This window comes from Mobula birostris, chromosome 2 (assembly GCF_030028105.1).
Source record: "Mobula birostris isolate sMobBir1 chromosome 2, sMobBir1.hap1, whole genome shotgun sequence".
In the NCBI taxonomy this organism is placed as follows: Eukaryota; Metazoa; Chordata; class Chondrichthyes; order Myliobatiformes; family Myliobatidae; genus Mobula; species Mobula birostris.
This window is the reverse complement of record NC_092371.1, coordinates 82050194-82077427: the sequence shown is the minus strand read 5'-3', so window position 1 is coordinate 82077427 and position 27234 is coordinate 82050194. Positions and strand designations below refer to the sequence as shown.

Genomic DNA, 27234 nt, shown 5'->3' with positions numbered 1-27234 from the left:
TGCTTTTAAAAAAACCTAGAATACTAGAGGAAGGACAAGTGAAGGCCAAAAATACTTGAAGCTTTCAAGCTATAAGAAATTGAAGAGCAGTGGTAGGGAGATGAACATGGAGAATGAGCTGTACAAAGGAAGGCCGTTCAGATGATGAGGAATATGGTTAAAGTCATGACAGACGTCAAAGTCAAAGAAAAATGCTGGAATACAAGACAGTCTGCTAGTGACGGCTAAAAAAGAATCTTAGTGTGTGTTAGGTATAACCTGCAGATTCTCACTGCATTCTTTGGCAAAATGGCTGTGAGTGGGAAAGGAAATCCAATGCTTCTGTACTGGATATTACAGTCTCAACCTGCTGCATTATTGATGGCAAAACTGGCAAACTCTCAGTGCAGCAGGACTGCATTTGAATACTCGGCAATGCCGAGGCTTTATAAGGCAGTGGTCAGACAGCATTTGGAATATCCAGCAGTCTTGGGGCTCCTTACCTAAGAAAGGATGTGCTTGCATTGGAGGGGGTCCAGAGGAAGTTCACAAGACCAATACCAAGAATGAATGGGTTAACAATGAAGAGCGTTTGATGGTTCTAGGCCTTTACTTGATGGGGTTTAGAAGCGTAACAGGGGATCTTATTGAAACCAATTGAATATTGAAAGGCCTCGATAGAATGGATGTGGGGGGGGGGGGATATCTTCTATAGCAGCGAAGTCTAGGACCTGAGGGCACAGACTCAGAATCGAAAAAAGTCCATTTCTTTAGCCAGAGGGTGATGAATCTGTGGAATTCACTGCTGCAGACAGCTGTGGAGGCCAAGTCATTTGGGTATGTTTAAAGCAGAAGTGATAGGTTCTTAATTAGTAAGGGTGTCAAAGGTTGTGGAGAGAAGGTAAGGGAATGGGGTTGAGAGGGATAATAAGTCAACCATGATGGAATGGCAGAGCAGACTCAATGTGCCAAACGGCCTAATTCTGCTGCTATGTCTTTTGGTCATTAATGTGAATGCTTTTATGTAGATAGGCTTGGGTAATGAAGCCTCCAGTAAATGCCAGATCAATGAGTACTGTGCTCTGGCCAAGGCAGCACTGGATAGCAGAGCTGAGGGAAATGAGGGATGGAGAAAGAAAGATCAACTCTTCACATCACTGAAACCCTCTACCAAATATATTCTATCAAAGAACAGGGTCAGACTTGGCGAAGCCATTCCATGGAAGGACAGCCTGTTTGTAAAGCTGCTGGCATTCAAGCTTCAGTATGCTCCACAGTTCACATGCATTTTGAATTATAGTTTATTAACTTTTTGTGGTAATATTTTGTTTTATGTGTGAGTGCACAATGGTCCAGAGGAACATTGTTTCATTTGCTTATATATGTACAGTCAAAAGGCAATAAACTTCAATTTGAAGTCAAACCCCAGCTAAATCTGCCAGTGTGTGAGTGGGCCAGTGAAGGAGTGGAGCTTTGAGGCTTTGACTCGAGAGGCTTCGACGAGAAGAGGCGGAGGACAAGCTAGCTCGCAGTTAGTTTTAACAATGTCTCCTGAGACGGTGATGTGCCTCTCATGTGAGATATGGCAGTCTTGGGGGAACACCCCTCTCCCGCAGAGTCACATCTACCAGAAGTGCATACGGCTAGGCGATCTGGAAGACCGTGTAAGGAATCTGGAGCAGCAGCTGGATGACCTTCGACTCATAAAGGAGAATGAGGCAGTCATAGATGAGAGCTACAGGGAGGTAGTCACACCTAGGCAGTCGGAAGCAGGTCACTGGGTGACAGTAGAGGGGGGAAAGCGAAGGTGAGCAGACAGGTGGTGCAGAGCACCCCTGTAGCCAGTCCCCTGAATAATAAGTTTACCGTCCTGGATACTGTTGGCGGGGATGACCGATCAGGTGTGAGCCACGGTGGCAGGGCCTCTGGCACTGAGTCTGACCCTGTGGTGTAGAAGTGTGGGACGGAGAAGAGGAGAACTGTCGTCATTGGAGACTCTACAGTCAGGGGAGCAGACAGGAGATTTTGTGGACGTGAGAAGGACACCCGCATGGTTTGTTGCCTCCCGGGTGCCAGGGTCTGGGATGTCTCTGACCAGCTACAGGACATCCTGGTATGAGAGGGAAAGCAACCAGAAGTCGTGATACATGTTGGGACCAATGACATAGGTAGGAAGAGGGATGAGGTCCTGAAGTGTGAGTTTCGGGAACTAGGCAGAAGGCTGAAGAACAGGACCTCAAGGGTGGCGTTCTCAGGATTGCTGCCAGTGCTACGTGACAGTGATGGTAAGAATTGGAGGAGATGGCAGTTGAATGCGTGGCTGAGGAGTTGGTGCAGGGAGCAGGGTTTTAGATTTTTAGATCATTGGGATCTCTTCTGGGGAAGGTGGGACCTGTACAGATTGGATGGGTTGCACCTGAACTCGAGGGGGAGCAATATCCTTGCAGGTAGGTTCGCTGGCATGGTTCGGGAAGGGTTTAAACTAATTTGCGAGGGGGATGGGACCCAGAGCGATAGAGCAGTGAAAGAAGTGTATGGAGTAAAGCCAGATCTAACATACAGAGAGGCTTTGAGGAAAGAGAAGCAGAATAAACGGTGTAAAGATAGTAAGGTAGAAGGGCTGAAATGTGTGTACCTCAATGCAAGAAGCATCAGGAACAAAGGTGATGAACTGAGAGCTTGGATACATACATGGAATTATGATGTAGTGGCCATTACAGAGACTTGGCTGGCACGAGGGCAGGAATGGATTCTCAATATTCCTGGATTTCAGTGCTTTAAAAGGGATAGAGAGGGCAGAAAAAGGGGAGGAGGGGTGGCATTACTGGTCAGGGATACTATTACAGCTACAGAAAGGGTGGGTAATGTAGCAGGATCCTCTTTTGAGTCAATATGGGTGGAAGTCGGGAACAGGAAGGGAACAGTTACTCTATTGGGGGTACTCTATAGGCCCCCTGGTAGCAGCAGAGATACAGAGGAGCAGATTGGGAGAGAGATTTTGGAAAGGTGCAAAAATAACAGGGCTGTAATCGTGGGTGACTTTAACTTCCCTAATATTGATTGGCACCTGATTAGTTCCAAAGGTTTAGATGGGGCAGAGTTTGTTAAATGTGTCCAGGACGGATTCCTATCACAGTATGTGGACAGGCCGACCAGGGGGAATGCCACACTAGATCTAGTACTAGACACTGAACCGGGTCAGGTCACAGATCTCTCAGTGGGTGAGCATCCGGGGGACAGTGACCACCGCTCCCTGGCCTTTAGCATTATCATGGAAAAGGATAGAATCAGAGAGGACAGGAAAATTTTTAATTGGGGAAAGGCAAATTATGAGGCTATAAGGCTAGAACTTGCGGGTATGAATTGGGACGAAGTTTTTGCAGGGAAATGTACTATGGACATGTAGTCGATGTTTAGAGATCTCTTGCGGGATGTTAGGGATAAATTTGTCCCGGTGAGGAAGATAAAGAATGGGAGGGTGAAGGAACCATGGGTGACAAGTGAGGTGGAAAATCTAGTCAGATGGAAGAAGGCAGCATACATGAGGTTTAGGAAGTAAGGATCAGATGGGTCTATTGAAGAAAATAGGGAAGCAAGAAAGGAGCTTAAGAAGGGGCCGAGAAAAGCAAGAAGGGGGCATGAGAAGGCCTTGGCGAGTAGGGTAAAGGAAAACCCCAAGGCATTCTTCAATTATGTGAAGAAAAAAAGGATGACAGGAGTGAAGGTAGGACCGATTAGAGATAAAGGTGGGAAGATGTGCCTGGAGGCTGTGGAAGTGAGCGAGGTCCTCAATGAATACTTCTCTTCGGTATTCACCAATGAGAGGGAACTTGATGATGGTGAGGACAATATGAGTGAGGTTGATGTTCTGGAGCATGTTGATATTAAGGGAGAGGAGCTGTTGGAGTTGTTAAATACATTAGGACAGGTAAGTCCCCGGGGCCTGACGGAATATTCCCCAGGCTGGTCCACGAGGCGAGAGAAGAGATTACTGAGCCTCTGGCTAGGATCTTTATGTCCTCGTTGTCCATAGGAATGGTACCGGAAGATTGGAGGGAGGCAAATGTTGTCCCCTTGTTCAAAAAAGGTTGTAGGGATAGTTCAGGTAATTATAGACCAGTGAGCCTTACGTCTGTGGTGGGAAAGCTGTTGGAAAAGATTCTTAGAGATAGGATCTATAGGCATTTAAAGAATCATGGTCTGATCAGGGACAGTCAGCATGGCTTTGTGAAGGGCAGATTGTGTCTAACAAGCCTGATAGAGTTCTTTGAGGAGGTGACCAGGCATATAGATGAGGGTAGTGCAGTGGATGTGATCTATATGGATTTTAGTAAGGCATTTGACAAGGTTCCACATGGTAGGCTTATTCAGAAAGTCAGAAGGCATGGGATCCAGGGAGTTTGATCAGGTGGATTCAGAATTGGCTTGCCTGCAGAAGGCAGAGGGTCGTGTTGGAGGGAGTACATTCAGATTGGAGGATTGTGACTAGTGGCGTCCCACAAGGGTCTGTTCTGGGACCTCTACTTTTCGTGATTTTTATTAACGACCTGGATGTGGGGGTAGAAGGGTGGGTTGGCAGATGACACAAGGGTTGGTGGTGTTGTAGATAGTGTAGAGGATTGTCAAAGAATGTAGAGAGACATTGATAGGATGCAGGAGCGGGCTGAGAAGTCACAGATGGAGTTCAACCCAGAGAAGTGTGAGGTGGTACACTTTGTAAGGACAAACTCCAATGCAGAGTACAAAGTAAATGGCAAGATACTTGGTAGTGTGGAGGAGCAGAGGGATCTCGGGGTACATGTCCACAGATCCCTGAAAGTTGCCTCACAGGTGGATAGGGTAGTTAAGAAAGCTTATGGGGCGTTAGCTTTCATAAGTCGAGGGATAAAGTTTAAGAGTCGCGATGTAATGATGCAGCTCTATAAAACTCTGGTTAGGCCACACTTGGAGTACTGTGTCCAGTTCTGGTCACCTCACTATAGGAAGGATGTGGAAGCATTGGAAAGGGTACAGAGGAGATTTACCAGGATGCTGCCTGGTTTAGAGAGTATGCATCAGAGATTAAGGGAGCTAGGGCTTTACTCTTTGGAGAGAAGGAGGATGAGAGGAGACATGATAGTGGTGTACAAGATAATAAGAGGAATAGATAGAGTGGATAGCCAGCGCCTCTTCCCCAGGGCACCACTGCTCAATACAAGAGGACATGGCTTTAAGGTAAGGCGTGGGAAGTTCAAGGGGGATATTAGAGGAAGGTTTTTTACTCAGAGAGTGGTTGGTGGGTGGAATGCACTGCCTGAGTCAGTGGTGGAGGCAGATACACTAGAGAAGTTTAAGTGACTACTAGACAGGTATATGGAGGAATTTAAGGTGGGGGCTTATATGGGAGGCAGGGTTTGAGGGTCGGCACAACATTGTGGGCTGAAGGGCCTGTACTGTGCTGTACTATTCTATGTTCTAAATTGAAAGATGGGATTAGGATCAAATTGAAAGATTGTACACTGCACCAGAATTAGTTTTCCAAAAAGGGAACACAATCCAAAGATTATAAGTAGAACATGGATGAAATACCCTGAAAATGAGGACTGAATCTGTCTCGCAGTCTGGTGAGATTGAAAGTTTCAGCTTGTTTTCAAATCCTCCTGTGCTGTTGTCCATCTCTAATCTCCTCCAGTGTAACTAACCTGAGCCTCTGCAATCTCTGATCCTGAGCCCTCTTCTGCAAATCTCCAATCCTGACCCCTCCTGTTTTGCAAATCTCTAACTCTGACCCCACCCTCCAGTTTTGCAAATCTCCAAATCTGACCGCACTCCCTACTTTCGCAAATCTCCAATTCTGCCCTCCCCCTGCTTTGCAAATCTCCAATCCTGACCCCACACCCCTTTGCAAATCTCCAATCCTGACCCCCCTTGCAAATCTCCAATCCTGACCCCCCCCTTTGCAAATCTCCAATCCTGACCTTCCACCTTTACAAATCTCCAATCCTGACCCCCCCTGCAAATCTCCAATCCTGACCCTTCCCCTTTGCAAATTTCCAGTCCTACCCCCCTTTGCAAATCTCTAATCCTAACCCAACACCCCACTTTGCAAATCTCCATTTCGACCCCACCCCCTTTGCAAATCTCCAATTCTGAGCCCACCCCTCCTTTGCAAATCTCCAATCCTGCCCCTTCCCCCCTTTTGCACAACTCCAATTCTGACTCCAAGCTCCCCTTTTCAAACCTCCAATCCTAATTCCGCACCCCTCCCCCACTTTTGCAAATGTCCAATTCTGAATCTCCTTTTTTTCATATCCAGTCATCCTTACTTTCTCCTGTACCCATTTATGGAATTACCTATTTAAACCCCTCCACGTCTCAGATTCCTATCAAAACTCAGTAAAACCTACACCTTTCAGTCACTTCTCCTAAGGCTGAATTCCTGCTCTGGGTCACACAGTGTCTTATGTGGAGGAAAACACCATACCTTTCTTTATACATAGATTTTTAAAAGTTTTTTTTGAAGTCAAACACCGTGATAATCAACTGCTCTCTGACATTTAGGCTGTTTGAGTTTCCATCAGCCAGAGTGTACTGGAAGGCAACTGGAACTCTCCGAGTGAATCAATAATTTCTGAAAGTATTTGCTCTAAGTTTTGTTCCATTAACAAGATACACCAGGTTAGGCAGCACTTGAACAACAGTTTGCAATAAAAAAAATGTAGCACCCTGAGGCGAAATGTAGGAAACTTATTCTTTCCATCAGTTCAAGAAATTAAACATTCAATCAAGGGAATACACAGGGGAATAAATGTGTCCATATTCAATAGTATTAAACAAGCATCTATGGAAATGAATAAACAGATGACGTTTTGGACCGAGACCCTTAATCAGGACTGCAGCACTGATAAAGGGACTTGGCCCGAAACGTCGACTATTTATTCCTCTCCGTAGATGCTGCCTGACCTGCTGAGTTCCTCCAGCATTTTGTGTGCTGTTTAAAACTTGCTGATCCTCGTGCTCCACCTTGATGATTAGCAACAGTCAATTCCAACAACTTTAATGCAGAAGAATCCAGGAGGGGAGTATATTGCTAATCCAGTGCTAGCCAGCAGAGATACGCAGTGGCCATTTTATTAGGTACACCTGCTCATTAATGCTAATATCTAATCAGCCACCTGCTGATCTGTGCACCTGCTCATTAATGCTAATATCTAATCAGCCAATCCTGTGTCAGCAACTCAATGCAGACATGGTCAAGAGGTTAAGTTGTTGTTCAGATCAAGAATGGGGAAAAATGTGATCTAAGTGACTTTGACCATGTGCTTTGGTTGGTGCCAGACAGGGTGGCTTGAGAATCTCAGAAACTGCTGATCTCTTGGGATTTTCACACACAACAGTCTCTAGAGTTTACAGAGAATGGTGTGAAAAACAAAAAAAAACTTCCAGTAAGTGGCAGTTCTGTGGGTGAAAATGCCTTGTAGGTGAGAAAGGTCAAAGGAGAATGGCCAGACTGGTTCAAGCTGACAGTAACTCAAATAACCACACATTGCAACAGTGGTGTGCTGAAGAGCATCCCTGAATGCACAACACATCAAACCTTGAAGTGGATGGGTACAGCAGCAGAAGACCACACCAGGTTCTACTCCCATGCAGAATAAAGTGGCCACTCAGTGGACATCTTTGCCCCATGTCTTAGCCTTCAGTCAGTGGGAATAATGGATTAGTTCAGCACAGACTGTAGTTGCAGAGAGGGGCACAGAGTTAATGCATCAGGATAACAACCTTCAGATCTACAGTTTGTATAAAAGAAACACCAGAGTGGGACGGGAGATGGCCGTAAAATGCCTGAATATTGAGTAGTTTTTCACTGATTCTATTGTATGTATTTGTTTTACTCTGAATGCCTGCAAGAAAATTAATATCAGGATGGTATGGTGGCATTTACAATACTATGCAAAAATCTTAGCTATATATAGCTAGGATGCCTAAGACTTTTGCACAGTACTATAGTAATTTTATGTTTTGCACTGTACTGCTGCTGCAAAACAAAAAACAAATTTCATGACATATGTGAGTGATGAAAAACCCAGTTCTGATATGGGTCTCTATCGTGGACTGAGGTTGGGAAGGGGACAGAAAAGGGGAATCATGGTTGGGAAAAGGGGAAAGGAGAGAGGAGGGAGCAGGAAGCACCAGAGAGACATTCTGTAATGATCTACAAACCAATTGTTTGGAATCAAGTGGGCTTGCCTGGTATCTCAGGGCTGGGTGTGTCTACACCCTCAGCGCTCCTCGCCCCTCACACTCCTTCTATGCCAGCTGTCCCAGACCCCTCCAGCAGCACTCCACCCTCACCCTTCTCAATGTCCTTCGCTCCCACCAAATTTACGAACCTGCTCTCTGCTCCACTTTGACAAATACAGTAGTGCAAAAGTAAACCACTACACTCCCACGCCAGTCAAGCATACATTTGTGTGTGTGCGTGCGCCTATATAAAGTGTTCACCTTCCCCCCAGAAATTTTCATGTTTTATTGTTTTACAACATTGAATGACAGTGGATTTAATTTGGCTTTTTTTTACACTGATCTACAGAAAAAGACTCTTGTGTCAAGTGAAAACAGATCTGTACAAAGTGACCTAAATTAATTACAAATATCAAACACAAAATAATTAATTGCACAAGTATTCACCCCCTTTAATATAACACACCAAATCATCACTTGTTTTACAAGTTACATAATTAGTTAAATGGAGATGTGTTTTTGGAGACCGGTGTGCAGTCAAGGTGTTTCAATTGATTGCAGTAAAAATATACCTGTATCAGGAAGGTCCAACTGCTAGTGAGTCAGTATCCTGGCAAAAACTACACCATGAAGACAAAAGAACACTCCAAGAAACTCCATGAAAAAGGTTATTGAAAAGCACAAGTTGGGAGATAGATACAAGAAAATTTCCAAGTCACTGAATATCCCTTGGAGCACGGTTAAGTCAATCATCAAGAAATGGAAAGAATATGGCAAGCTGTAAATCTGTCTAGTGAAGGAGGCCATCAAGAGACCTACAACAACTCTGGAAGAGTTACAAGCTTCAGTGGCTGAGATGGGAGAGACTATGCATACAACAACTGTTGCCCGGGTGCTTCATAGGTCAGAGTTTTATAGGAGAGTGGCAAAAAGAAAGCCACTATTGAAAAAAAAAACTCACGAGAAACCTTGGCAAGAGCTGCCTGAAGGCATATGGGAAACTCTTAAGTCAGCTGGAAGAAGGTTCTGGTAAAATCAAAATTAAGCTTTTTGGCCATCAGACTACACGCTACATTTGGCGTAGCCAATCACTGTACATCATCAAAAACACACCATCCCTACCATGATGGTGGCTGCATCATGCTGTGGGGATGCTTTACTGCAGCAGGCCCTGGAAAGCTTGTGTAGAGGGTAAAATGAATGCAGCAAAACACAGGGAAATCCTAGAGGGAAAGCTATACATTCTGCAAGACAACTGTGACTTGGGCGAAAATCTGTTTTCCAGCAAGACAAGCTCCCCAGTGTAAAGCCAAAGCTAAATAGGAATAGCTTAAAAACAAAATTAATGTCCTGGAGTGATCAAGTCAGAGTCCAGACCTCAGTCCAATTGAGAATGGGTGGCTTGTCTTGAAAAGGGCTGTTCACTCATGATCCCCATGCAATCTGACAGAGCTTGAGCAGTTTTGTAAAAAAGAATGGGGAAAAATTGCAGTATCCAGATGCACAAAGCTGAAGGGACCTATCCACTCAGACTCAAGGAGGCAATTGGCTGCCAAAGATGCATCTATTAAATACTGACTTGAAGGAGGTGAATACTTATGCAAACAATTATTTCATGTCCACTTTGAAGAGATCTATTTTCACTTTGACACAAAAGAGTCTTTTTCCATTTATCGGTGTCAAAGAAAGCCAAATTAAAACCACTGTGATTCAGTAAAACATGAAAACTTCCAAGGGAGGGTGAATACTTTTTATAGGATAGATACACACACGCATACATATACACTCATACTTGGGAAATCAGACAAAAGAGGGAGTTCCATCCAACTGCCACTTAGGAATCAGAATCAGAATCAGGTTTAATATCACTGGCATATGTTGTGAAATTTGTTGTTTTGCAGCAGCAGTACAACGCAATACATGAAATATATATTAAATTACAATATTTAATACACACACATATGTACAAATTAAATAATGACAGCAGAGGAGAGCAAAAATAGCTCAAGGCTGATTCATTGTCTGTTGAGAAATCTGATAGTAGAGGGGAAGAAGCAATTCCTAAAATGTTAAGTATGCCTTCAGGCTCCTGTAACTCTTCCCTGATGGTAGTAATAAGAAAAGAGCACATCCTGATGGGGGTCCTTAGTGATGGATGCCATATTTTAGACTTTCGAAGACGTCCTCGATGTTGGGGAGACTAGAGGTTGTGGTGGAGATGGCAGAGTTTGCAAATGATGCCCAATTTAAACAGACACTGAGACACCATGGCTGAAAAAAAACTGCCCCAAGTCGTGTGCCAGGATGATGGATAACTCTGTGATTAGGGTACAGGGATCATCCTCCACAAATGCTTTCCAGAATATCAAAGGGCAGGTTGCCCTTAGGTGCCTTGAAGGCTGAAGAATTTGAATAGGATCAAGGAGAAACTGAACCACATGACAAAAAAAAAATTATATTATTAATAAAGAAGGCCCTCCTGATGGAATTGAACTGAATCACAGCACATAAAATACAGATAGAGTCATAGAACAGTATAGCACAGAAACAGGCCCTTTGGCCCTTCTAGACTGTGCCAAGCTATTATGTTGGAACCATATACAGTATTTGCAAATCAGCACAAGTACAGGTAATATGTTATTATACAACTGTTGTGCTGGTGGGAAAGTACTATCCTGAGATTCATGCTCTTGCAGGATTTTACAAGAAAAATAAATAAAAAACACTAGAAATAATGAAACACCATATACAAAGACTGACAACCAATGTGCAAAAGACAAACTGTGCAAATAAAAAAATTACCGAAGATGAGCTGTAAAGATGTTTTGTGGTCAGCTGGGTGGGCACTATGGTCAGCATGGGCTGTTTCGGCAGAAGAACCTGTGTACCTGCGTTGTGTTACTGGGCAGGATCTGGATGAACTGTACACAATGCGGCTGGGAAGGCCAGTGAGGAAATGTACTGGGGAAGTTGGATGCAAGGCACGTGAAGGTCATCACTCTGGACAAATAAGCAACAAATGAAACAGGTGATAATGAAGAGAGGGAAACGGAGAAGCATTGACATATAACAGGTTTGAAAGTCAGCATCAAGAGGTAAATAAAATTAATTATACAGTATGTGCAGGCTTCCCCGACAACTCGGATTGCGTTGGTTGTTGAAGCAAACAACACATCTAGCAGTATATTTCAATGTACCATATTTAAGCTGATCGTTGAAATCTTTTAAACTTAGCAATGACATCTGCTGCCATCTTGTGGTCTAAAAAGGCTTCTTAACCATCAGGGCACAATTCACATGAAAAGACAAAGTAATTAGCTTAACTTAAAACTAAGGTAAGAAAACCAGAGGAGGAAGTTATTTAAAGTTGTTTGCTTAGTTCCGAAGTAAGAGTATTACTGAAAAAGATTCTGGATCCATCTTCCTGATCTCACACCAGCATTTTTTCCTATCTGGGATCATCACATTTAGTTCCTCTGATCCTGTTTCCTGAAAGCACCTACCACCAGGCAAAAGGACAACTTCCATACCAATGCTTTAAGACTATGGAGCAGTTCTCTACTATGACACGATGGACTCTTGACCTCCTTATGACCTTACACCTTATTACCTGCACTGCACTTTCTCTGTCGTAATGCTTTATTCTGAATGTTTCACCTTATTATCTGTATGAACAGTATGCAAAACAAAATTTTCCACTACACCTTGGTACAGGTGACAATATTAAACTATTTTACCCATTGTTATCACCCATTTTCTCTGATTTTATTTTTTGCTTGCAAATCTGAAGACACACAGCCAACGTTTTAGGAGTAGCTTCTTCCACTCCACCATCAGATTTCTGAACCCATGAACACTATTTCACCAGTTTTGCTCTATTCTGCACTACCTATTTAATTATTTATATACATATTTCTTATTGTAATACAGTAGATTCTTTATTGCACTGTCCTGCTGTCACAAAACAAATTTCACAACATATGTCAGTGATAATAAACCTGATTGATTCTCTTAACTTTTCCTAGTTCCAGTGAAGTCAGTACTCTTTTTTTCTCTCTATATTCCTTTGCCTACTCTGTGCTCTGAGTGTTACCTGGTTATTTATTTATTTATTGAGACCGCACAGAATCCTTCTGGCCTTTCGAGCAGCACTGCCCAGTGAATCCCGATTTAACCCTAACCTAATCATGGGACAGTGTGGGCATGTGGTCGGGTGGTTAAGGCATTCGACCAGCTATCTGAAGGTCATGAGTTCGAGCCCCAGCCGAGGGAACATGTTGTGTCCTTGAGCAAGGCACTTAATCACACAGTGCTCTGTGACGACACTGGTGCCAAGCTGTATTGGCCCTTGCCCTTCCCTTGAACAACATCGGCGTCGTGGAGAGGGGAGACTTGCAGCATGGGCAACTGCCAGTCTTCCATACAACCTTACCCAGGCCTGCGCCCTGGAGAGTGAAGATTCATGGTCTCGCAAGACTAACAGATGCCTTTATAATCATGGGACAGTTTACAGTAATCAGATGCATCACTGATATGGAGGCTCCAAGGCACAGGATTAAAAGAGGCTCAGAGGGTTGTAGACTCAGGTAGCTCCATCATGAGCAAAACCATCTCAACCATCTAGGACATCTTCAAAAGGCATTGTCTCAAGAAGGAAGCATCCATTAAAGAACCTCATCAGCGGGACGAACCCTCTTCTCATTACTACCATCAGGGAGTAGGTATGTGGTGGCATCTGTTAGTCTCGCAAGACCATGGATCTGCGCCTGGAAAGTCTAGCTTCAGTCTGTGTTAGAGCAGCGTCTGTTGTGGCTGTTGTCTCAAGAAGGTAGCATCCATTAAAGAACCTCATCAGCGGGACGTACCCTCTTCTCATTACTACCATCAGGGAGTAGGTACAGGAACCTGAAAATCCACACAATATTTTATGAACAGCTTCTTTCCCTCAGCCATCAGATTCCTGAATGCTCAATAAACCCATAAACACTATCTCACTGTCCCTCTTTTGCACTATTTATTGTAACTTTGTCACTTTTTTATGTCTTGCGCTGTACTGATGATACAGAACAAATTTCACAGAGTATCCACGAGAATGGTTCTTCATTAGTCAGGGTGTCAAAGGTTACGACGAGAAGGCAGGGGAATGAGGTTGAGAGGGATTATAGATCGGCCATGATGGAATGGCGCCGCAGACTCGATAAGCTGAATGGCCTAATTCTGCTCCTATGCCTTATGGTCTTATAACCTGAAATGTTGACTGTTTATCCCTTTCCATAGATGCTGCCTGACCTGCTGAGCTCCTCCAGTACTTTGTGCACCTTGGTCTTACAATGAACATCTCTGATGTTGTGCTGACCTTTTAACCCACAATCTTAACAAAACTTTCTCCCACCAACCTTGCTGTCGCCTTGCGATAAGCAGCAGCACCAGACTGCTGCCATCAATCATTATTATGTGACATGAGTCACTACATTTATATTCTGTGGGGATAGGAAAATATTAAATATCATTCAGTTAACTTAAAATTCAATTGATAGTTACTCCCATAAAGTGCCTTGAGAGATTTTATTTGATTAAAAAGTTTTATTAATTTTGTTTCCCAGTTCATTTTCATATTAAAGAAATATGAAAGCAAGATCAAACTTCACCTACAAAAGTTCTAACTTCCAACACAAAATAGACATTTAACAAGGTGAAATACAGCCTATTAGATGAACACTACATTGGAGACTCATTAAATATTTATCTGATAACAAAAGAACACAAATAATCCTCTATAGATCTGTCTACACTAATATCAGATAAATATATCAGGTAGAGTGCACAGCCAGTGCCTTTTTCCCCAGGGAGGCATTGGCTAATATGCAAGGACATCATTTTAAGGTGATTGGTGGCAAGTATGGGGGGTGGCAGAGGCAAATAAATTGGGAACATTAAAGAAACTCTTTGTTTTATTAATAAACACAAGAAAGTCTGCAGATGTTGGAAATCCAAAGCAACACACACAAAATGATGGAGGAACTCAGCAGGTCATGCAACATCTATGGAGATAGTTGACATTTCAGGCCAAGACCTTTCTTCAGGACTCCTGAAGATTTATTTATTTATTGAATAGGAATAGGCCCTTCTGGCCCTTTGATCCACGTTTGACCCAATTTAATCCTTGCCTAATCACAGGACAATTTACAATGATCAACTAACCTACCAACCCTCGGTATGTCTTTGGACGGTGTGAGGAAACCGGAGCACCCGAAGGAAACCCACAGGGTCATGGGGAGAACATGCAAACTCCTTACAGACAATGGCAGGAATTGAACCCAGGTCACCTGCACTGTAAAGCATTGTGCTAAGGACTAGACTACCGTGCCATACTAACAGATAAGATAGGCACATGGATGATAGAAAAATGGAGGGCTATGTCAGAAGGAAGGGTTAGATTGGTCTCGGAGTATGTTAAAAGGTTAGTATGACTTTGTGGGCCAAAGGGCCTGTGCTGTACTGTTATGCTCTATGGTGCTGAGATACATCCTAGGATGCGCTGGGACACATCATCAGTGACGTAACCTAGGGTCATCAGGTGTTTCAACATCAGACACCCTCGCCAAAGCAACCCAGCCAGGGTTGATCAGGCCCTGGCTTCTGTCCCAGCAGCAGTGGTCCATGGGTCACGCCTCTTCATCCATAACCTCTGTGATGGCCCCGATAGCTCTTTTCTTTGCAGCTGAGAGGAGACTAGGTTTGGCACAGCGAGCACCCAGCAACACCTCTACACCCCATATCTATGGGGCTCTCATTGTGCCCTCCATCCCTGCTCTACCAGCTCCTGGTACTTGGCTTTCTTATGCTGAAACGCCTCGTCAATCCGGTCTTCCCGAGCAACTGTCAGTTCTACCCTGACCACCTGCTTCAAGGTTTCTGACAAAAATGACAATTTAAGGCCCCAGTGAAGATGACGCAATGAAATCAGAGAACTTTAATTGTTTGCCAACGTCAACTTTCAGTAGCCAGCAACGTCCCCTCTAAGGCGTGCGCAAGTGTAAGCACACACATCTTTTAATACTAGCCCACAAAGGAACTTAAACTGCACACAAAAGGTTGTCACCCTCTACCTCGTTGTTAAGTATATTACACAATCACATTTCCCTTTATGGTTTCTAATGCGGACAGTGTTGACAACGTGGAGTTTGCGATGATTTGTCCGCAGATTTTTGAAATGGCTTATTTACAGTGTTTTTATTGAAGAAATTATTGATTCACTATGTCAAATTCTAAAGGCATGAAACGCAGAAGAACTGCTAGTTCATTTAAAGCAGAATGTCTTAATGAAACAGTAGAAACTGCTACACTGAAAGCTCATGAGGTCAGGAATGTGCAGCTGCAAGAAATATTGACGTACAATACAGAAACTAGTGTTATCGGCGTGTATTGTCGCGATGCAAAGTTGCTGGAGAATTTGCAAATGAAGTGATATTTGAAAAGTTTAAAAAGTGTTATTTAGCAAGCAAATCACATATAGATGATGTGCAAAAGCTCCAGCGAAAAAATCCTTCATTTCCCTCTACAGCCCTGCTGAGTATGTTTGGTGAGAGTGTAGATGAACGAGAGTGAAAATGATCAAACCCACAGGAGATCAAAGTTCTTGCTGTCAGTGTTTTGTTAGCTGTTAAAATGAATATCTCTTATATATAAAATTCAGTGCATACATGTTGTTGTCAAAGGGGCAAAAAATTGCACAGCAGAAGATTTCTGCGCTCACTGGTTGTTACAAATTGGAGGGAACATCGGTTGCCAATCATACACCGTGGAATTTCATTACTCTTAGATTAGGATGACAAAATGATTGGCCACACCAAACCACATTTCATACATTAACTCATTCTCATAAGCCAGAATCTAAAGGCAACATTTTCTGTTCTGAGCCAAAGAGATCCCATCATGTTTATATTTATATATAAAAAAATTACTACAGCACTGAAAGAGTGCTGCATTGTCAGAGGCGCTGGTAAATACGAAAACTACTTCTCATCTGCTTTTTTGGATGGGTGTCTACAATTTCATGGCACAAGAACAGAAAGAAACCAGAGCACTAGCCCCAGAACTCTGGTAAGTATAATTTAGTTAATGTGACCTAAACAAAGCAAACAGTCATCGTAAGAACTTTTCTGCTGTATTGCCTACAAAGCATCTTTTCTTCAGAGATTTGACTGCAAAGTGCTCTGGGATGCCCAGAGGCTGCAAAAGGCATTAGGAATGAATTCTTTTTCTCATCTTGAAAGCACAGCACTCTAGATGACCAGGTCCAAAGTTTGGCATTGCTCAAGTACTGTGCAAATTGTGGCAAGGCTACAAGTTGCCGGAAAAGGGCCACTGATAACACGAAGGATCCCACCCACCCTGCTCATGGACTGTTTGTCTTATCCCATCAGGGAGGAGGCTACATAGCATCCACACCAGACTCAAAAACAGTCGTTTCCCAAACAGTAAGGCTGATCAACACCTCCAGCCACTAACCCATCCCTTTACACACCACGTCGACAGTACCTTTTCCTATAGATGCTGCCTGGCCTGCTGCGTTCACCAGCAACTTTTGTGTGTTTATTGACTTTTCACACCTGTTTTGTGAATGGCAATTGATCTTTCAAGTAAGGAATTCTTGAGGAGGGCGCGTTGAGAGGACAAAGTTGAGAGGCAGGTGCGGAAGGGGGAGCTTGGTTGCATGGTGTCAAGAGAACAATCTCTCAATGTCAGCAAGACAAAAGAGCTGATCACTGAAACAGGGAGGAGTATACTCCAACCTCCCACCACCACCCTGTCTTTATCAATGGTGCTGAGGGGGAGATGGCTGAAAACTTCAAGCCCCAGGTGTATATATCACCAGAAAGTTGACCTAATGCAGCCATGTAGACACTGTGGCAAAGAAAGCATAACACTGCCTCTAGCTGCTCAGAAGGTTAAGGAAATTCATCAGGTCTTCAACGACCCTTGGCAAATTTTTCAGATGCACTATAGATAGCATTCTATCCTAATGCATCACAGCTTGGTAGGGCACAAGTAATTACAGAGTTGTGAACGCAGCCTTCTCTTCAGGGATGCTGTCTACACTTCTCGGTACGTCAGGAAAGAGGAAAGCATAATAAAGGAGTTCTCCCACCCCACACATTCTCTCTTCTCCCCCCTCCCAACAGGCAGGAGAAATAAAAGCTGGAGAACATGTCGTCGTCGTGGCTATCCCTCGAGGTCGAGGATGATGGTCTTCGTTCTGTTGATCTATTTATGGGCTCTCAAGTGGCTTATGAGTCCAATCTGAAGGACAGCTTCGAATCCCACTTTTAAATGAACATCTTGTACAATAAAGGTGAACTCGATTTATGATTTTAGCCCATTGTGGCCCTTGTGTATTACTGTTGGCCTGCACTGCACTTCCTCTAACACTAACTCAATCACCTATATTCCGTTATTATTCTGTTTCGTTTTGTATCTCCTTGTACCTCTATCAATGTGTGGTGGAGAGTATACTGACTGGCTGCATCACAGCCTGCTATAGAAACACCAATGCCCTTCAACAGAAAACCCTACAGAAAGTAGTGGATATGGCCCAGTCGTTCATCACGAGTAAAACCCTCCCCACCACTGAGCACATCTGCATGAAACACTATCGCAGGAAAGTTGCATCCATCATCTGGGACCCCCACCATCCCAGCTCATCCTCCCTTCTTGCTGCTGCCATCAGGAAGGAGGTACAGGAGCCTCAGGACTCACACACCAGGTTCAGGCACAGTTATTACCCCTCATCCATCAGGCTCTTGAAGCAAAGGGGATAACTTCACTCAACTTCACTTACCCATCAATGAACTGTTCCCACAACCTATGGACTCACGTTCAAGGACAGTTCATCTCATGTTCTCAATATTTATTGCTAATTATCATTTCTTCTTTTTTGTATTTGCACAGTGTGTTATCTTCTGTACTCTGGTTGAACGCCCCAGTTGGTCAGTCATTGATTCTGTTATAGTTATTATTCCATAGATTTATTCAGTATGCCCACAATAAATGAATCTCAGGGTTGGACACGGTGACATATGTGCACTTTGATAATAAAATTTACTTTGAACTTTGATGTACTTATGTATGGAATGTTCTGTCTGGATGGCAGGCCTTGAGTTGTATCCTGCTAACATGTGACAATAAGTCCATGTTCACCTGAGGAAGTTAACTGCATCAAGGCATTATAGGAACCCTGGCTGCACTTGAGAGCACAGAGCCGCAACAATACTTTTGAAGGAGAGCGGAGCCAAGCCCTTTGAAGCTCACTGTCCTAAAATTCTACAGTCGATTGAGGTTTCGTGATCAAGTTTCCAAAGAGGAAGCTGGAATTCAAGTTCAGTCACCATGCCATAACTGATACCGTTTCATGATAGCGGAATACAATTTAAAAAAAAAGTTTATGGTCCACAAGTAGTTGGACAAGATGATGGTGAGGCCACTTTTGAACTACTGTAAACAACAGGAATTCTGCAGATGCTGGAAATTCAAGCAACACAACTACTGTATTCAGTTTTGGTCACTCTGAGATTGGGAAAGATGCCATTAAGCTAGAAAGAGTCCAGAAAAGATTTATGAGGATGTTGCCAGGACTCAAGGTTCTGAATTACGGAGAGAAATTGAAACTTTTTTTTTCCCATAGGCCATAAGAGAATAAGGGCTGATCTTACATAGGTATACAAAATGATGAATTTGCAGTGGTGTTTTTCCAGGGTTGTGGGGTCTAAAACCAGAGATGAGTAGGGATGGATTTAAAAGGGATATGAGGGGCAATATTTTCCACTTTAGAGAGTGGTCAGTTTTTGGAATGAGCTGCCAGAGGAAATTGTTGAGGCGAGTGTACTGAGAACAGTTAAAAGGTTCTTTGACAGCTATATGGATATGTAAGGTTTAGAGGAATATGGACCAAACACAGGAAAACTAGCTGAGATCGGCATCTTGGTTGTCATGGTCCAGTTCAGCAAAGGACTTGTTTCCATGCTTTGAATTTTATTTATTTGGAGATACAGCGTGGTAACAGGACCTGACGGCCCAATGGGTTCATGCCATCTGGTTACACCCATGTGGCCAACTAACCTACTAACCTGTCCGTCTTTGGAACGTGGGAGGAAACAGGAGCGCTCAGAGTATAGCTACGTGATTACAGGGAGAACATACAAACTCTTTACAGACAGTAGCAGCAAGTGTTACACTAACCATTATGGTAGCATGCCACTACCCAGGTATGCTGTATTTTGCTTTGCCTCTAAAAGAGCATGCAAGTGTTCTGGCGATACAGAAGATTCATAAGGTTTTAAATTAGCAGCATTCAGACTATAAACCCAATTAGAAACAGTTTGCTGTCTTACGTTTCATCGTTCCGTCCACTTCACTGTCTTCACTGTTGATCACCATGGTCCCCATCTGAGAGTCTAGAGTAGCACTCTCATGCTCGATCATTGTCCGCGCACCGTCACTCATCGTGCTGGCAGCCCTCATGGTCCCTGTGTCGTCAGCACTTGCTCTCACCATGGTGCCCGAATCACTGTCTTCCTCTTCCTGCAAAAATTATTCAAGGGCAATTAAACAGTGGAAGGACAGCAACCTTCTGACCTTCGAATTCAATCATAATCTCCCTCCCCGCTGTTTGTCACCTTCACTGGGAGCACTGCAGATGAAGGGCCAGAACCATCGTGGAGGATCCCTACCACCCATCCCACATTCTCTTAGACTCCGTACCGTCAGGAAGGAATCAGAATCAGCTTTAATATCACCAGTGTATGTCATGAAATTTGTTGTTATGTGGCAGCCGTACATTGCAATACATAATTTTAAAAATTTAAAAATCTAAATTAAAGTGCATGTGCGTGATGTAGTGTTTATGAAAAAAAGTCATGTAGTGTTTATTGGTTCAACGTCCATTCAGAAAAATGGCAGAGGGGAAGAAGCTATTTCTGAATCATGAAGTGTGCCTTCAGGCTCCTGTAGCTCCTCCCTGATGGCAGCAAAGAGAAGAAGGTATGCCCTGGGTGACAGGGGTCCTTAATGGCAAATGCCGCATCAGGACCAGGACTGCCAGACTGGGTAACAGCTTCTTCCCTCAGGCTGCGAGACTAATGAATACCCTGCGACTACCAACGTCTCATCACTGGGACAGCAAGCTGTTTACTGTTTACCTGTATTGCACCCTGTATGTGCATTCTGAATTATATATTATTAGCTTACTTGAGTGAATATTTTGTTTTTTATGTGCTAAATGTATTGTGGGTGCAGTCTGTATGTACAGTCAGATAACAATATGTACAGTATGTATGTACAGTCAGATAACAATACCCTTGAACCTGGAGATTCCACAGATATTGGAAATCACAATGTGTGTGTGAGTAACACACACAAAATGCTGGAGAAACTCAGCAGGTCAAGCTGTCCTGATGAAGGGTCTTGGCCTGAAACATCAGCCCTTTATTCCTTTCCATAGATGCTGCCCGACCTGCTGAGTTCCTCCAGTATTTTGTGTGTGCTACTACAAACTGTTGAACAGACGGGCTCCTGGCAATGAGAAACAAATTTGAAGTTTCCCACTGGGTCACAGAGGTGGTACAATACAAATGAAGTCCCATTCCCATCAAAATCTTCATATATAGAGTGTACAGGCAGAGCAACGCGCCTGTAAGGCAGACCAATACACCACAGCAAGTTCCTAATACATGTAAATATATATGGACCATAAAGCTGATCCTTGATGTGAGGAGATGCAGAAAGTCTGAGTAGATAGCTTTACAGAAGATATTGTTAACAGAAGATTTAATAGGTGCTCAAATCTTGAAGGTGGATAAACTGTTCTTCCTGGCAGGAGTTTGGTAGCCAGAGGGTGCAGAGCAGTGGTAAATAACTCAGAATGAGAGGAACTGTTTTAACAGAGAGTTGCTCTGATCCAGAACACAATGACTGAAAGGGCAGAGGGAGCATATTAAATGAAATTTCAAAAGGGAATTAAACAAGTGATTTAAAGAAAACAGAGAAGAGGCTGGCAATCCATTCTATGCATACACTTTTTTCAAAGAATCAGCATGGGGTCAATGGCTGAAGGGTTTCTCACTGAGCAGTAACGTTCAAAGCCAATGTGCCTTTTATCATGTAATAGTTAATACCAATCCTCCAAGAGGACCACAACCCTGTCATAGGATTTGCAGGCTTGTGTGCCTCAATGACCCAGGGCACTATGTTGGCTGGAGTCAGGGCCTCGTGCTTTGGCTCTTGGTAGGGTCAGTCATACCAAAGAGGTCAAAGGGTAGAGGCCAAACTAAGAGTGGACCACCATTTCTCCAGGTCCTGGGGTTCAGCTCACAGCTAACAACCCTGATTGGTCAAAATAAATGATTATTACGGAAACAGCAATGAAGAATCCTTCTAAATAGATAGAAATGGCCGACATTTATTGCTGCCCTAAATGCCAGTAGTGTAACGGGCAGTAAGCAGTGAATATTGTTGTTAATAGCATAAAACAGTAACAGGGATGAGGACATTATGCAGTGTCAAAGTACATAAATAACATCCACACTTGAAAAATAATACAGTAAATACACTGAATCAGTTCAGACAATGCCTCCAGATGATATTTCACTGGATGTTTTGATGTAGCTAATCTTATTCCATAATCTCATTTTACCCTCTTGAACCAGTCTGCCCAGTCTCCTCTGATCTCTCTCATTTACAAGGTGTTCTCATTCACTGAACTGGCGCTCACTGGATACTTTTTTTCCACACCATTCTCTGTAAACTCTGGAGTTGAGGTTCCTAACTGGAGCCCATGGATCCCTTGCATTGGTCGATGGCATGAAGAAGGTTCAGAGCCTCTGTTCTAGAGACTGTTGTGCATGAAAATCCCAGGAGATCAGCAGTTTCTGAGATACTCAAACCACCACATCTGGCACCAACAATCATTCCATGGTCAAAGTCACTTAAATCACATTCCTGCACTATTCTGATGTTTGGACTGAACCTGTTGACCATATCTGCATGTTTTAATGCAATGAGCTGCTGCCACATGATTTGCTGATTAGCTCCCTTCCCACCATTACAGACATTTACACCACACGCTGCATCCGTAAACCAAACAGCATTATGAAGGACTCCACACACCCCTCATACAAACTCTTCTCCCTCCTGCCATCTGGCAAAAGGCACCGAAGCATTTGGGCTTTCACGACCAGACTATGTAACAGTTTCTTCCCCCAAGCCTTCAGGCTCCTCAATACCCAGAGCCTGGACTGACACCAACCTACTGCCCTCTGCTGTGCCTATTGTCTTGTTTATTATTTATTGTAATGCCTGCACTGTTTTGTGCACTTTATGCAGTCCTGGGTAGGTCTGTAGTCTAGTGTAGTTTTGTGTTGTTTTACATAGTTCAGTGTAGTTTGTGTATTGTTTCATGTAGCACCATGATCCTGAAAAACGTTGTCTCGTTTTTACTGTGTACTGTACCAGCAGTTCTGGTCGGAATGACAATAAAAAGTGACTTGACTTGACTTGACTTGATTTGCATTAACAGGTGTACAGGTGTACCTAATGAAATGGCCACTGAGTGTATACTATAAGGTACAATAAATTGTGAAAAAAGTTAGGTATTGTTCGTGGGTTCATTGTCTGCTCAGAAATTTGCCAGCAGAGGGTAAGAAGTTGTTCGTAAAATGTGAGTGTCTTCTAACAAATAAATATAATTTTGGATGATGGAGAGAAAGCAAATTGCTGGAGAAACTCGGCGGGTCAAGCAGCGTCTGTGGAAGTGAAGGGCTGGTTGATATTTCAGGCCAAGACTTGAATCAGGATGATGGGGTAAATATAGTAAGCCTGAGGCAGAGTAGATTGGGGATTTTATTTACTGTCTATAACCAGTAAGGGAGTACTGAACGTTAAGCTTGGTTGTGCGAGTGCATGAAAACACGCAGATTGTTTGCGCCGAGCTGGCACACACATGCACGCAAGTGCACACATGTAAAAACACACCATATGCATGTGAGCAGTACACAAATCTACGCATAATAAAGTCATCACTTGTGTGAACATGAGTAAAAACATGCCGCATACGCATCTGAGAATGCATGCACACGCATCACACACACGTAGCCAAAGCAAACCAGACAACTACACCCAAAACGGACAGTTGAATAGCTGCGTACAGCTCTGTACCAGTTCCTCCACTATAAAAAGAAATGAACTTTAGAAATGTTCCATGTTTTGATTAGAAATTACCATAAAAATTCAAAGATTTAAGCCGTTTCCTGTCTTCAAAAAAAGAAACAAGCATGCAATTTTTCTATTAAAAACAAAGCTCTTTGCAAAACCTCAAAAAGGACACTTCAAGCACACACACACCTCACCTCCATCTTATGTCTATTTCTATTCAGTAACACAAATTTTCTATACATTGGTTTCTAAATGGAAAAAAAGGATTACAAACCCAATAAGACTCTGCAAACCAGAAGAGTCAAAAGTGACAGATGCTCAAGAGAAACAATCTAGGTAATCTAAAGGTTTGGTAGGACCATATCAGGTGAATGGCTTCAGTTCTGAGAACACATAGCACCATCTTAGCGCACGATGGCTTTGGGAGGGATACAGCACACAACCAGCAGAACAACGCCAGACACTGAAGAATTAAAGTGAGAACAGTTTGCACAGAGGATCTGCATTACCTTGAATAGAGCAGAATTAAAGGTGATCTAATTCAATAGCTTAACGGATATGAACTATTTCCTCTAGTGGAGGTACAGGTATAACCCTGGATGTTCTTTCCTCCCTCCCTTCCCAACTACAGAAGGACCAAGATCAGCTTCTATCCTGCTGTTTTAAGACTATTAAATGGTTCACTAGTACGATAATGGACTCAACCTCACAATCTACCTCATTATGACTTTGCACCTATTGTCTGCCTGCACCGCACTCTCTGAAACTGTATCACTTTATTCTGCAGTTACTGTTTTCCTCCCAACTCGTGTAACCCCTCCTAAACCTGGTACTCAAAGTTATCATTTAGTTTCTAATCTCCAGCATTTTTTATTTCTGGAGAAACACACACAAAACGCTGGAGGAACTCAGCAGGTCAGGCAGCATCCAGGGAGGGGAATAAACAATCGACATTTCAGGTCACGATGAGTTCTGATGAAGGCTCTTGGCCCGATATGTCAAGTGCTCATTCCTCTCCATAGCTGCTGATTAACTTGCTGAGTTCCTCCAGCATCTTGCATGTTGCTCTGGATTTCCAAAATTTGCAGAAAGTCTTGTGTTTTATATTTCTGCTTCCCCAACCTCCATGAAGTATCAACATCTTAAATCCTCCTCTCCCTACAGCCCTCCAAATTTCCCAAGTCCAGGGCGCACTGGTGACAGTAGGTTGGCTAGTCCCTAGGAGTCACTTTGCTTTTCAGCAGAAGATTGCACTTCATTCTGGACCCAGGGTCAATATGACCGCGTTCGACTGGAACTACCACAGGGCACTTGAAGGACATTTGATGCCATGGCTTAAAAAAGTGGGGGAAGAAAAAGAAGGGGAAAAAAAGATCTGAGCCTCCTGATAACTAAACTAGGAGACCATTGCTACAAGTTCTGGATATCTTTTTGATCAGTCTCATTTACCAAGCCAAAACAAAGCAGTGCATATATACTTGCTCTTGTAATGACATTTATTTAGAAACATTTCTGTTGCTTGGCAGGTAACTAGAGGTTGAGATAAAACTAAAAATTTACCGTCAGACTAAGTATTCTAAAATAGAAAAGTTTTATGATATCACAACTTTGAAGAAATAAGCGAGTTTTCCATAGAATCCTGTCCTGAATTTTCCCTCAAATCAGTAACACTAAAAAAAGTTATATGATTATTTTGCATTTAGAGATACAGCAATGGAACAGGCCCTTCTGGCCCAACGAGCCACACTGCCCACCAACCCAGCAATCTAACCCCAGTCTAATCACAAGACAATTAACAATGACCAATTAACCTACCTGTGGGGGGAAACCAGAGCACCCAGAGGGAACCCATGCAGTCACAGGGAGAATGCACAAGCTTCTTACAGATACAACCGCAGCTTTAATAGCATTACGCTAATCACTACACTACCATGCTGCCCCCAGGCGTATTACATGATAATGGAGCTATCACTGACTGTAAAGTATTTTGAGACATCCTGCTGTCATAAAAGATGAAATTCTATTTCCCACTCTCTTTGCCTCCCCAAGAAAATCCCTTATAGTTGAAATAAATGGCTATGATCTTAACATACTGAGATTCATAATAAAAAGTCTTCGACAAAACTGGAAAATCATCAACAGATTGAGAATGGGAAGATTGAGTGTAGGCAGATTCAGTTACCCATATCGAACTGAAACAGAGCCAGCGGTAGATGATTGTAAGTTTCACAGTACGTCAGCGATAATTATGTTGGAACAGGAAGAGGGCATTCAGCTCCCAGACTGTTTGCCAAATTAAATTGTAGTTACTCACTCTCCCCATGTAAATTGTGTAACAAGACTATAACCATTGTATGCTTTTAGAAGGTAGACAAAGAATATCAGATTAGTGAATTTGGAAGCAGACTCTCAGCCCTTGTCCTCACTGACTGTGTAGCCCAGCAGGCTAGTCCCATCTGCTACAACTGGCCCAAAGTCCTCTAAACCTCTCCCATCAATGTACTCGTCTAAGTGACTTTAAAAATGTTAACCTGTTAATTTAAAATGTCTCAACCACTATTTTTGGCAGCTCATTCCAAATACACACCATCCTTTGTATGAAGAAGTAACTCCTGATGTCCCTCTTAAATCTCTTGCCTCTGACTTTAAACCCATGCCCTCTTGGGAAAAGATGATGTGCTTTCACCCGTCCATGCCCCTCATGATTTTATCGATTTCCATCAAGTCACTCTTCTACGTCCTGTTCCAGCAAATGAGGTCCTGGACTGAGTAACCCAGGTCCAGGCAAAATCTTGGTAATCTTTTCTGCACTCTTCCTAGTTTAATAACATCTTCCCTATAACAGGGTGATGAAAACTAAACAATACGCCCGAGTACAGCCTCACCAACGTCCTATATATCTGCAACATAACTTCTGACTCCTATAAACACGCACAAAACGCTGGAGGAAAAAAGTACAGTCGACATTTCAGGCTGAAACCCTTTTGGAACTGGAGAAAAAAAGATGAGGAGTAGATTTTAAAGATGGAGGGAGAGAAGAGAGAAACACGAGGTGATAGGTGAAACCGGGAGGGGGAGGTTGAAGTAAAGAGCCAGGAAGTTGATTGGTGAAAGAAATACAGGGCTGGAGAAGAGGGAGTTTGATAGGAGAGGACAGAAGGCAACGGAAGAAAGAAAAGGGGGGAGGAGCACCAGAGGGAGGCGATGGGCATGCAAGAAGATAAGGTGAGAGGGGGAAAAGGGGATGGGAAATGGTGAAGGAGAGGGGGTAGGCCATTACTGGAAGTTCGAGAAGTTGATGTTCATGCCATCAGGTTGGAGGCTACCCAGACGGAATGTTAAGGTGCTGTTCCTCCAACCTGAGTGTGGCCTCATTGCAACAGTGGAGGAGGCTACGGATTGACATATGGGAATAGGAAGTGGAATTAAAATAGGTGGCCACTGGTAGGTCCTGCTTCTTCTGGTGGACAGAGCGTAGGGACTCAGCAAAGTAGTCTCCCAAACTACGTTGGGTCTCACCAATATACAGCAGGCCACACCAGGAGCACCAGACACAGTAGATGACCCCAACAGACTCACAGACGAAGTGTCGCCTCATCTGGAAAGACTGTTTGGGGCCCTGAATGGTAGTGAGGGAGGTGCTGTAGGGCAGGTATAGCACTTTTTCCACTTGCAAGAATAAGTGCCAGGAGGGAGATCAGTGGGGAGGGATGAATGGCCAAGGGAGTCGCGTAGGGAGCGATCCCTACAAAAAGCAGAAAGTGGGGAGCAGGGGGAGAGAAAGATGTGGTCGGTGGTGGGATCCCGTTGGAGAAGGTGGAAGTT

The 27234-nt window shown here is 43.4% G+C and overlaps 1 protein-coding gene across 2 annotated transcripts in view; it reads right to left on the bottom strand.

The window, feature by feature from the left end:
* Positions 1 to 27234, bottom strand: part of LOC140188072 (serine/threonine-protein kinase 3/4) — a 220394-nt gene that overhangs the window by 112058 nt on the left and 81102 nt on the right. For both annotated transcript variants that reach the window (XM_072244018.1, XM_072244027.1), the window contains exon 9: positions 19593 to 19782. In XM_072244018.1, the coding sequence (XP_072100119.1) occupies positions 19593 to 19782 (190 nt within the window). The remainder of the gene's footprint in view (positions 1 to 19592; positions 19783 to 27234) is intronic.